Raw genomic sequence first — 13,672 nt, forward strand, 5'->3', positions numbered from 1 at the left:
AGGAGGCCGAGATGGAAGAGAGAAGAAGAGAGAGGAAGAGAGGAGACACCGAGGAAGGAGGATGGAGAGAGAGAGGGAGAGGGAGGTGTGGCAAGGAGAGGAGCAGCAGCGCGGCATGGAGAGAAGAAGAAGAGAAGTCGCAGGGAGAGATGGCCAGATGGGAGGCTGATGTCGTGAAAAGAAAGAGAAAAATACGATTTTCTGGAGAAAAGTGGGTTTATATAAAGTCTTTAATCTTGAGTTAGAATAAAAATTAAATTGAACCGAGAAAACAAAATTAAACCAATTCCCCTTGGGTTTCACAGTATTTTCATAGATCCTTGGTCCGAATATTTAAATAACTCTATCGCTACATTAACTTAATACACCACAGGGCAAGAAATACAAAATACAAAAAGAGAAGGGAGACCTTCTAATGATCATGTCAGCCCCAGTGAAATGTGATGTTTGATAATCTTGGTTTCATGGATCGTGTCTTGATGGCAGAATCAATACACGTGAACAAATGAAAAGTCCACTCGTAGCTACCTGTAGTGCTACAGTAAAAAAGTCAGTCACTATGCACTGGTTGATTTATAGGTGTTATCAAAGTCTTTTCAAGAAGTTCATAGCCAGCTAAGTTTAAGGCACCCAGAGGAGCAGTCCAAAAGAACCTTGGAACAGCGCCTTTGTAGAAAGCAAGAAGACCCTCATGTGTGAGAATGGAATAAGCAGCCATCCACATCGATAAATCTGCGCCTTGTGGAGCCGTCATCATTCTCGTTTTAATCACATCGAATGGTGTCGTTAGCACAGCTGTGAAACCACCAGACAAGGCTCCAACTGCGATAGACTCCCACGGCTCCAGCTCTCTCCCTAATTGTCTCTTCACCAGCTTTAAAACTCAAACCCAGCCATGTCTATGTTTTAGTTGTCTATTAACATGTTATGGTCCCTAGGCCGAGGAGATTATCGGCCAAAGTCAGAAATTTCTTGGTTAACAATACCTACCTTCTTTGATTCGTTGTAAAGTCCCATACCAGCAACGTAAAAAGGAACCTCGCGTAGAAGAGTAACACCGGTCCCACGAAAGAGTCCTTTGAGCCCATCTTGATGCCATGTTGAAATCGTAGCTTCCATAATGTTATCAAACTGATTGGCTTGTAACCGTTGTTTCAACACCTCACACGGTATTCGTAGTATTGTCCCCAAAACCGTCCCCAACAAAGACGCAACTGACTGAACCTACAGAATCAAGATTCCACCCAATAAAACAAATCACATGGCGAAAGACAATGTAGCATGAAGTTTGAATATGAGCTTTTAATAACTTGGATGTCGAGGAGAGCAGGAGCAACGAGCGGTAATGCTAGTCTACTTGCTTCATATATGCTAGTTCGTAAACCATGGCTGAAAAATCATAAATCAAGAGACCAAATCACGTTGATGCTTATAAGCAAAAACCAATGATGATCACAAGGAGATGATAACCTTGCAAATTGACCAACAACCGCGGGAATCGAGCCCTTGTATAAACCTCGAGCACCAATTTCTGGAATCTTTGACATAATTTCCACAAAGGACATTGTTGTTGATGCTTGAACTTGTGTCTTATGATTGAAATGGCCGAGTGAAGTAGCAAAAAAAAGAAAAATATGAGTAATGAGAAACAATCTCATAAGAACTAAACAAGAAGTAAGTCAGAGCGAGACATCATTTTACCTTTACAGTGTCCACTGGATGCATTAGAAAAGCAGAGAAAGCACATGAGATTCCTCCTGCTAATGCAGATTTGAGAAGATGACCAACATCTAATCCAACTCTTGGACTGAGTTTTACAGATTTTTTCAAAGGAGCTGTATCGTTGGATCTTGAAGTAAAGTGTCCAACTTTTGCAAAATTTAAGCTGCCTATAAAGCTATACTCATCTGAATTTGTATCGATCGAATATTCTCGACCAGCATAGACGTTTTTGCGTATATAATGGTCGAAATTTTGAGAGTTTACAAACAAATCATTGAGAAGAGAGACTAGTCGAGATTCAGGTGATACTTTTTTTTTCTTCTGAGATTTATCCGCCATTCTTGATTCCAGTCGATCTATCGATAAACGTTGTAAACTAACCTGTTCTTCATCTGCTTCCGTCATTGGTTAATTGTGAGTTAGTCAACGTTTGTGTTAAGATCCAACTTGTGGTTTTATTCTCGATTTTAGACAGGTTTATTTGTGCTCTGTAAGAATTAAAAATTGTATTAGTATAAACATTAATGCCTACAAGGTGTTCGACGAAATGACGGCGTTTTAAAATTCAATGTGTGAGAAACCTTCAATCTTGGAACTCTCTTGACAAGAATCAGTTTTATTTTTCACACATAGCAGTAAAAAGACAAACCTTAATTTCATAAAAACCAAAAATAGACACAAAATGCAACAAATATATTGAATGCTTAATGTTCAATCAATGTTTTAAAGGATCAAGAACTTGACCCATGAACAAAATCACTCCACTCTTGTCTTCTCTCACTGTGAATACTAATGGATGGTCAGCTACGAATCTGGCTTCTGCATCAAACACATGGGCATCATGATGGCAACAGAGACGGCTGCAGCTTCAGTTCCTTCTTCATCCACTTCAATGCAAGCTTTATGAAGAATGTTTGAGACGTACAGATTGTCACCCTTGGAAGACGAATCAACCATCTCGGTTAGATTACCTCCAGGGCTAAACGGTGAAGTCAGCTCCATTTCTTTCAAAACATCTCAAGCTTTAAACTCGTAAGCAAATTTAAACTTTGGAATTCTGAAAGTATCAACTGAATTACGGTTAAGTGGAATATGGTTGTCGAGAAATCCTGGTTGAACCTATAATTTGAGGAATAACTTTGAAATACCCTTTTGAGGAATTTTTATTCTCTCGTTGATAACTGAGGTTTTCAAGGCCTTAATAAGGGTTATCAATCCCTTCGTCACTTGTAGTACAAAGGGTATCAATCCAAATGTGTGTTTGCTAGACACTAGTTTATGTGACAAGTTCTTAAGTCAAGCTGAATAAAAGATGAGATTGGTAAAACCAGCAACAAGAAAGCATAAACAAGAAACAAACAAGAAATGATTAATGAACTACTAAACAAGCAAGCAAACGAAATGATGATAAAGCAAATGATGAAAGATAAACCTCTAGATGTGATCATTGATTAGGATGCTTTAGATATTGATTCATGATGCTAAGAACATAATGCAACACTTGCTACTCTTTAGTCTAGGCTTCTTAATCATATTAATTCATTCCCATGACAATAATCCCTTTGCTAATCACTTAATCAAGTCTAACAACCATTAGATATAATCAAGCAATCAACAAGCATAATACATCAAGCCTAATAAGTGACCAAACAATCTCTCAACCAAGAAGACTGAATCTTATACAGAAAGACATAACAAGCAATCACATGATCTCAAACATTTCAACTTAGAACTCTAATCTAGACTAATCCTCTCATGAAGCCATTAATCTCTACACTAATCCACTTTCAAACCAAATTCTCATTTGTGAAATATGAACTACTGAGCATTAAGAAACAGTTCTAATATGTCATTTATGCTTCAAACAAACATTCCCATGGCATTTAAAACATAAACCCTTAAGTTAGCTCTTTCAGGCATTTCATCAAACACTTTTGGTGCATGAAATGCCTATGATGTGCAAGGATCTAGCCTAGAGAACAGCTGTTTAGAGAGATGAATCAATGAATCTAGCCCTAAGCACTCCTAATCTAACACTTTAGCACCCTAACCTACACATCTAGAACCTCATTAAGCAAACTACTCACTAATCATACTAATCTCTCTTAAAACTTTGCAAGTAGAGTAGATTGGCATGATTAATGATGGGAAATGGAGATGGATAATGATGGATTTGCAGCTTTAAACACAATATCCTTGATCTCTCTTGATTAAAACTCACAAAGGGATGGAAGATGAAGATGGAAATGATAGATAATGATGGATTTCAGCTTTAAATACTAAGTACTCTCTTGATTCAAACTCAGAAAATGAATATCTCTCTTACAAAGTCTAGGTCTTTTCCAAAAGAGGCAAGGAAACAAAGAGAATAAAGCTTAGTCTGCTGGATAATGTCTAAAACATATATATAGGTAGGGTTTCTTGATGGGCCAACCTAGGAAAAACTAGGTATTGGCCCCAAAAAGGCCCACAAAAACGTCTTGGTTCGAGAATGTATCGAGGTGGTTTTGCCTAGTGCAGGACGTCGATATTGCTTCGGCAATTTGAGACTGGTTACACCGAGACACTACACCGTCTGAACTCACCTCGGTGCGGCGTTAAGGATAGCTTCAGGGGATCAATACCGAGCAGGATTCAGTCGGTGCAGCATCTCGACAATTCTTCGGGATTTGCACTTCCAAAAGTCGGCCAAATGTATTCCTTCTCGATATGAATGTAGACCGCTTGCAACAAATCCTTCATAACTCTTTACTCACTGGTCCGAACCTTGATCTTCCAACTCCAAAAACCAGATGACATCCTTAGCTCCAAGTTTGGTGAAGGGCTCAAACCCGTATGACGTCGGCAAAGCCCCCGTCTCGTCGGTTCTTTGAGGCGCATCGCGTAAGTCCTGATCGGGCCGGGAGACATGTGTTCCTTCCGGTGGCGATATCTCCTAGCTCACGGCTCCAAATCGTCTGATTTTAAGTGTTACGGAAACTAGACTCTTTCTGCTTGATTCTTGGTGAAGATACCGGAGGTTGAATCGTAGTGAAAGTCCTTCGTCTCACGCGATCAAAGTAGGGATCTCATCGGCACCAAACCATCTGTCCGAGTTGCTGTACACAGGTGAGGGTTCCTCGTTGATCCCAGCTCCAAGTTGCTCCCAAAAGTCTCCAAATGACCTGAGAATACTCCAAAAATGCAGGACACTCTAGGACCTAATGCAATTCTTAAACAAAGCTAGAACCAAAGACAAACTTTAATAAAACTAGCTAAATGTATGCATGAGACTCAATATTTGGACAAAATGCAATCCTAACATGACAAAATATGAGTATATCAGTCCTACCGCGACCGGGATGTCTTCATCCGCGGCCAGAACCAGCTGGCCACCCTTGGCCATTTCCACCTCCACCTTGATGAAAGTGGATTGATGTGGATCCCTAGCATCAAGTTTGATCAAGCACCACTCCGCACCATCCATAGTCCACCATTCAACATCCTACCACCTCCACAACCATCTCACAATCAATCACTAACACCAGGTAAGTTTTCTTTTCCTTAATCTTTTAAATTCTTACATACTTTATTTCTCAGCCTTGCCTGATTTATTTCACACTGGGGACAGTGTGATTTAAGTCTGAGGGAGGATTTCTTTCCTTTCTAACCACCTTTTCTTGCATGAGCCCTTGCATTCTGCATTTTCTTTAAAATTTATCATTTTTTTCGATTTTTCTTAAAACTTTTCAAAAGTCTTTTGAGTTTCAAAAAGTGTTTTCAAAGGTCAAATACATTTTGAGGGAATAATGATAAAATCGATGATGATAGCGATCAGAGGACTTCTATTCATGAAGACTAGGTTTAGTAAAAGACTAGGCGGTAGCTAGAGTACTTACACTACGAAATCCCACCAGAGGACTTCTATTCATTCTACTTAGACTTAATCTTCACATCTAATTTTCTCATCAATGGTTTGAAAAAGGCATCATGATATACATCTAGGACATCTTTACCTTATCGTTACCATTCTTTGTTGTCCTAGATGGCCAGTTCACCTTTAGCTGTACCACACCCTTAACCCAAACCTTTATGTTCTAACCTCCTGCATTCTTTTAAGTCTAGTTTGACAGATATGTGCAAAAAACGCCGGAGAGGGAGGAACAACATAGTTTTCAGTCACTCAAGAGAAAGACTAAAAGAGACCAGAAGGGAGTGTGCCAGAAATTGTGTGATGCGTCAGAAAAGCTCATTCTTAAAGGTAAATTTCGTGCTCCCTAAGACTCCAAGTCAAAAGGCAGTTTCCCCTTTCTAAAAAAAAAAAACCTAAAAAAAGAAAGAAAGGAAAGGAAACCAAAAGCGTAAAAGAGTCTTAGAAGCCGAAATCACTTTAGGCAAGATAATAGGTATTCACTTATGGAGTTATGGATTCACAACCTGGAAAAAAATCTAATAGGGAGGAACTAAAAGGAGAACTTGAAGAAAGGAGATCAGAAATCTTGAAGCAAGGAGAATGTGACTGAAACTATGGGGCCATTTACAGTTCCATCCTCTCTTGCTGTTTTGCATAATGTCCTGTTTCTCCATAAAAAGGTAACCCTAAACACATCAAGCCTTACCATTAAAAAGTCTTTTAATACCTAATCTTGAATGCCTTGTTTAATATCCTTTTGATGAGAACCACTGAAACCTTTAATGAATGTTAAGAGCTAGTTGACTGAAAGTTAGTTCTAAGTGTGTGGATTTTTGCATTACGGATTAACGGACTAGTTATGTTTGTATTTTGGTGAGAATTTTCTAGACTTGATTGATTGATGCATTGTCTATAATTAAGGTTTTAGAAGTATGGTTGCTGATATTTTTGAGTTCCCTCTCACTTTTGTTGAATGATATTTTTCCAGATTTGATATTGTTTTGTTTGAGGACAAACAAAGCCTCAAGTCTGGGAGAGTTGATAACACCCAATTTTGACCTATTTTCACCATTGATTTCAAATGTTTTTTCAAAGGTTTTAATCATTTTAGGAACTTTTATCATGATTTCCATGTATTTGTAGTTTCAAGGCTCTTTTCAGGAATATTAGGGAAAATGATGGCAGAATGGAAGAAATTCACTTTTTTAGCTCAGATTCAGACCGTTGAAAGTTTGGTAACAAAAAGAAAGTAGGCTGCCAAGAGGAGAGAGAGCGCCCCACCCAGACGACTAGCCTTTGTTCTTTGACTGATATGTCGACCTGATCACTTTTCTCAAATTTCAGCAACAACAATAATAAATAGTAGAGCCTTCAACGGATGAGGCCATGAGTTTGAGTGAGCGGCTAAGGATTGAATTAAATTGAAAGTTCGTATAGAGAAAAATGGCCTACAGACCCATAGGATGTCACAGTGTCGGGATGAGTTGAAGACTCCCCTTCACAGTACCTTCGGAGGTTTCAAAAATTTTTCAGCTGCAAGAGTGGATCATATCCCGTATTTACCAACGGGATTCAATAGAGGCCTTCCCACCGTCTGATCCAGCTCAAATTTGGAGGAAATCACGAGGAGACAACCAGATTTCCATAGCACTTTACATCACAAAGATCCAACGGTGCAATCAAAAGATACATGGAGAACAAGTTGACCCAGTTCACCAGTCCCGGAAGACTCTCACCCGCGGGAAACACATGTTTTATTTGCCCTGGAAGACTCTCACCCCCAGTGGACCTTACGACAAGCCACAAGGCCCAACATCAAAGCCCACTTCGCCATTTCTCTTCAGAAAAACCCTAAATGAGACCTGGAAGACCTTAGGACCTATAAATACATTGTTTAGCAGCCCTAAACGGGTGTGCGCTCCTGTATTGAGATTTCGAGCCACCAAACTCTGTTTTTCTAGGGTAGGCCAATGGAGATGGGGATTCTTCCCCAGATCCATTTTTATTTCTCCTTTTTATTTTATTAACTTTTCTGTTTCATTCTTTTGCATTCTTCTATGTCCTTCATTATTAATTGCATCATGTAGATTAGTCCCAGAGAGTCAAGTTGTTTGAAGATATCGAGAAGCATATATATCGATTAGGATTTCTATTGTTCTAGACCATATTCTGAATCTCATCTCTTCTAAGTTGTTCATAAAGCATGAGAGTAGATTCATGACCTATTCTCTGATCCTACGATCGATCAGAGCCACGGAAGCTAATTGGAAATGCGATTCCGAGAAATAGATGAAGATAAATCGCCCGGAAGCTAATTGGAAATGCGATCATACATCGATTAGAGTAAACCGAAGAAGTCTAAGTCGCCACCTATGAGTTTAAGAGTCTTTAGTTTGAGTCGATATGCTTTAGATGTTCTTTTAACAATTCATCTTGCATTGCATCTTATTTCTTGTGAATATTAGATTAGGTTTAGTTTAGGATCTTAACCAAAAACCCCAAAACTTTTATCGGTTTATGACTTTTGCTTACTTTGCAGTTGGTTGTTTCTCGCAGATTAGACATCCTCCCTGTGGATCGACACCCTAAGTCCTACAACGTACATCTGTGCACTGGCAGACACTAGGGTTTTATAAATTTAAAACTTTTGGAGGACCAACGGGCTTGTTAAAAAACAACACTAGGCCCGCAATCCCATCATTTACCCACTCCTTATTATCTCGGGCATCAACATCCATATTGCATTTCTATTTTTAGAATATTGGCTTTTTTTCCTCAACTAAACGCTTCGTCCAATTATCAGAAACGATATCACTGACATCTTCCTCTTCATTCCTCTCCATGACTCCAGCAAGCATAATTACCTCATCCTCGGATGGTTGCAATATACTCTCGATGACCCTAGTGCTACGCAGTGTTTCATAGAGTTCCGACAAAGTGAAACCTTTTAGGGTGAATGGTTGGAACTTCTGCCTGCACATCCGGGGACAATCCCTCTCTGCTTCTCTATCATCTTCTTTCTATTTGTTCTTCAGTCATGGGATGGCCTGAAAAGCTAGCAACTACACATAACCCAACAAATTACACATAAATTCCTTATAATGCGACATACCTCCAAGTGGGTAACAGAGCTTGGAAATGTCTAGGCATCTGTTTCGACGACCCCTTTGAAATGCCTTATTGTGTGCTCAATCTCCTTCATATTTACATCGAAGGAATACCTACCCCAAGGAAACCTTTTACAAGCCTCAAGATCATCCACAATCCTCAGGAATAAGGGGTCAACAGATGGTGCTCCCTTACCGGTTTTTGTTTTCCCTCTAATTATAGAGGATAAGAAGTAGGTGACACACATCTTCAACCGATCAGGATGATCTAGCCCTTGCATCCACTCTAGCTTTTTTTTTCAACAGCAGCAAGGGAGGAGACGGTTTCCTGGAAATTTCTATTCTTAAACGAATTACTTCCTATGCTCTCATAGTCCTCTGGGTACGGTAGACAGTTTAATCCGCACAAAAGGGCATGCTCTCTAAGGGGATAACAAATTGGTACTCCATTCACTACAAACCAAGCTTCCCTCTTCTTATTTGTGTTTGCTGTCCGAAGAAGAAACAACCACATTCGCATCATCTTGTGTGTTGTGTCCTCATGCATGGCCCTATGCATGTGCTAAACGTGCTTGAACTGTGGGTGTTCTCTAAATCATCTCAGCTCATGGGGTTCAAGGTCTAGGATCTCCAATTTTGCAACAGCTTTGTGGATATAACATCTTGTTCCCAACTTTATTGCATTATGGTACTGACTGCTGCTCAAAGAACATTCTCACGGGTGGCAATGGCTGGTTCTCCTCCTCCTCAGCCTCAGTTTCCGTAGTTTTAGTAGTGTTCTGCCACAACACTATCTGATTATTACCCGTGTCTGAATCGGCTACTTCTTCTACCATTTTCTCCTGCGGCGAATCAGAATCTGAGTAGAGTTCTGGTCTAGCATAACTAAACTCTCTTTCGATACCATCCATGACTCCTATTTTATAATTACAAACCAAATAGAAAACATATAAATCGATTTTCGATTCTACACATAATCGAATTCAATTCTACAAAGTTGTCTAAATACAACGTAGAAATCAGAGGACGAAGACGAATGAACCTGATTTAGCATTGATTCAAAACAGGCAGCAGCAAATCACTCGTAGTTGTCCAGAGAATACTACACAAACTAGACGAGGACAACGACGACGAGAGGACAATGTCGAATTCAAAATTACAAATCTTTTTGTTTTTAATTTTCTTAAGTAGATTTGCTACTTAGGGTTTGACCAGTTACCCCAATTTCGACCGAGGACCCGATTTCTTCGGATTCAACCCGATATGACAAACTGAGTGTGGATCTTGGTGGTTGAGTTCGTAAATATGAAACTTTACTAAGGGCCCCTAAGTATTTGACCGCTTTTCTTTCTTTTTCTTCTTTTAAAATAAATCGAAAACATAATAATTATTATGACGAGGAAATTGGAGAATTTTTATAACGCAGAAGGAGTACGCAAGATAATTTGTCCTATAATTTCACGCTGAGCATGTAATCCATCTCTATCATTAGAAAGGCTATGTCTTGAACCCCGTGAAATCGGGAGGACATAATATACATTAACCTTTTAATTATTTCAATATTTATAACTGAACATACATATAATAAAAAGTAATGATATTTAGAAGTGAATATCCAATTTTCTGAAAAAATAAGTACTATTGTAAAAAATAAATAAATATGACTTTCAAAAATATAAAAATACAAAGATGAATGAAATCATACAAAGCAAATAACACATATTTCTATTTGAGTCATAGTTTACAATCTCTATATTATTATTTGAGTAGACATTTATAGAAATTAACCTTGATTTGTAGGATATTAGCAAATATTTTACAAAAATAACTTTGATTTGTAAGATATTATATAATTAAATGACTGGGCCATAGAAAAATTTGTGGGTCAAAATTGTAGATCTTAAATAATAGGGGTCGAAATTGTTTTAAGAAAAAAAAATTTATAATCTACGAGATAATGCATATATGAGAAAAAAATCTATGAGAGAATATAACCATCATTATATGAATATAAGAAAAAAAATTAATCTACGAGAATGCATATATGCGAAAAAATTTACAAGAAAATATAATTATCATTATGTGAATATTAAAAAAATATAATATACGAGAGAATGCATATATATATATATATGAAAAAGAATCAAACAATATGATAATGCTCCGTAAAAATGCTAAACTACAGACAATTGTACAAGTAATCTACGAGATCTACGAGAGAATGCATATATGGAAAAAAAATTTACGAGACAATGTAATCATCATTATGTGAATATGAAAAAATAAAATATAATGTAGAAGAAAATGCATATCCGAGATAAAGAATCAGACAATATGATAATCATTATGTGAATATAGGAAAAAAAACGTCAAATCTACGAGAGCATGCATATTTGGGAAAAAAAATCTACGAGACAATGTAATCATCATTATGTGAATACTAAAAAAAATCTAATCTACGAGAGAATACATTTATGAGAATAAAATCATACAATATTATAACCTTTCGAAAAGCTAAATTACAGACAATTGTACGGAGTAATCTATGACATCTATGAGAGAATGTATATATGAGAAAAATATTTATGAGACAATGTAATCATCATTATAAGAATATGAAAAAATAAAATCTAATCTACGAGACAATATAATCATCATTATGTTAATATTAAAAAATCAAATCTAATCTATGAGACAATGTAATCATCAGTATATAAATATAAAAATTAAAATCTAATCTATGAGACAATTAATGTAATCATCATTATGTGAATATTAAAAAAGAAATCTAATATACGAGAAAATGCATATATGAGAAATAGAATCATATAATATGAAAATGCTCCGAAAAAATGCTAAACTACATATAACTGTATGGGATAATTTATGTGATGTATGAGAGAATGCATATATGGGGAAAAAAATTTACATGACAATGTAGTCATAGAATATGAAAAACTAAAATCTATTCTACGAGAGAATGCGTATATGGGAAAAAGAATCATACAATATGATAACATTGCAAAAAAAAAAAAAACTCCATATATGAACCAACTCATTTTTTTTAAATTCAGCCCAAAAGATATGCAATATATTATCTTAAAGTTTATAACAATACTGTTTTTTACAAAATAACTTTTTTGGAAAATTATTTTACTTAATTAAAGGTGAAAAAAAATTCATCCGCACTACAGCACGGGATAATCCTTAGTTAGTGTAACAACTAAGAATTAACCCACACATTGTGCAGGGTAATGTTTTTAAATTGTTTTTAAATTTAATTTAAAAATTTTTGGTTAAATTAAAATTGCTGAAAAAATTCCTTTAACAAAACATGTAAATATATAAAATTGGTGGTAGTTAGATAACAATACATATATTAATATCACACAATCAATATTTACTTGTATATATATCCATTGAATAGGATTTTGAGCTAGTTTTGTTATGTGGTTTAATTATTAGTAGTTTTTAAATGTGAAAGTGATATGAGCATTTATCGAAAGATTGGGTTTTACGTCGGCAGATATCGACGTAAAATCGACGTAAAAGAGCATTTACGTCGAATTAACGACGAAAAAAAAATCGTCGTAAAACGATCGTCGTAAAACCGAAATCGTCGTAAAATCGTCGTAAAATTACCAACCCGGGAAAATCGTCGTAATATCGTCGGAAACTATTCGTCGTAAACGCGACGTAAAGTTTCCAACGAAAGTACAACGAAAGAAGTCCATCATAAGAACGATGTAAAATCGATGTAAAATTACATCGATTTAACAACGATTAGGAGACGAACAATTTCAATTAAGGGAAACTAATTTTTTAATTGTCGATGTTAATTCGTCGTAAAGTTTCGACGTAAATCCAACGTAAACATATTCGACGTAAATTCGTCGTTAATAATTCGACGTTAGATTGACGTAAATTTACGATGAATTTACGTCGATTTATAAATTCATATTCGACGTAAATTCATCGTTAATAATTCGACGTTAGATCGACGTAAATTTACGACGAATTTACGTCGATTTATAAATTAATTATTTAATTCGATTTTTAATTTAATTAATGAATTTTTAAAATAATTAAAAAATTAAAAATAGAAAAAAACAATTGAAATTGAAATTTAATTTCGAAAATAATTTATAAATAAAAGAAAAAATTTAATACAAATTGTTTTTTACAAAAAAACCTAATCTACAATGTGATTTCGTAATCGTCGAGGTTGAGATCGACGTCACGAGGAGGCTCTCTATCTTGGCCGCCCGTCACTGCTGGACCGTCGTTTCCCGTCTGCACCGGAGCCGAAGACTGACCCTGCGTCTGCTGGTCCGATGGTCCAGTACCGGAAGTACCACCGGTCTCAAAAACCCTTCGTGCTCGCTGTTGCCTCGCTCGGATTGCGGTGGCCAACTGCGGAACCGCTTCCGCAACGATGTCGAAGAGATCGTGTATCTCGGTGAGCTCCTGCTTCTGGGCCACTTACTCATGCCTGAGAGTGGTGATCCCAGCATTGGCCGTAGCAAGCTCCTGGCAAAGATGACTCGGATCCTCCTGTGTGCAAAATCCGGAAGCCGAGGCGGCAGGACAGTCTCTAATAGAGCCTATCCCTAAGGTTCGGCCCTTCTTCTTCGGAGCAACCTACAAATGGAAAATGAAAACGTTAATTATTTATTAAGTAATAAATATAATAAACTTTAAAAAAATTGAAATAGATCATACCTCTTCGAAAATCTGGTCTTGCTCAGCGACGGTCAACGGTACTTGGATAGTACCGTCAGGTGTGGCCTGGGGTCTCCCGCTCGGCGATCCGCTACATAGCGGCATTGTAGATCTCCTCGGACCGAGCGTCGACAAAGCTCCCGTCCCTCTTCCCGGTGAGTGGTCTCGAAGAGCTTCATCATTGGAGGTAGTTCTCCTCCGTTCTCCTCGGCCTACCAATTAATAAACA

General features: G+C 37.2%; 2 protein-coding genes across 2 annotated transcripts; both read right to left on the minus strand.

Annotated features, from left to right (window-relative positions):
• Positions 1-284: 284 nt before the first annotated feature.
• LOC18025511 (S-adenosylmethionine mitochondrial carrier protein) lies at positions 285-2,117 on the minus strand. Its single transcript, XM_006408690.2, has 5 exons — positions 1,702-2,117; positions 1,471-1,589; positions 1,311-1,389; positions 991-1,224; positions 285-874 (listed from the first exon to the last, which is right to left on the minus strand). The coding sequence occupies exons 1-5, from the start codon at positions 2,059-2,061 to the stop codon at positions 551-553; spliced, it is 1,116 nt and encodes a 371-aa protein (XP_006408753.2). The 5' UTR covers positions 2,062-2,117; the 3' UTR covers positions 285-550.
• A 320-nt stretch (positions 2,118-2,437) lies between these two features.
• Positions 2,438-9,632, minus strand: LOC112089135. The gene is given in 5 exon segments (XM_024160113.1): positions 2,438-2,535; positions 2,538-2,841; positions 4,554-4,712; positions 5,054-5,206; positions 9,414-9,632. Coding segments are annotated over 5 exon segments (933 nt in total).
• Between the last annotated feature and the right edge of the window lie 4,040 nt (positions 9,633-13,672).

The sequence above is a fragment of the Eutrema salsugineum genome, unplaced genomic scaffold (genome assembly GCF_000478725.1).
Source record: "Eutrema salsugineum unplaced genomic scaffold, Eutsalg1_0 scaffold_12, whole genome shotgun sequence".
Classification (NCBI taxonomy): Eukaryota; Viridiplantae; Streptophyta; class Magnoliopsida; order Brassicales; family Brassicaceae; genus Eutrema; species Eutrema salsugineum.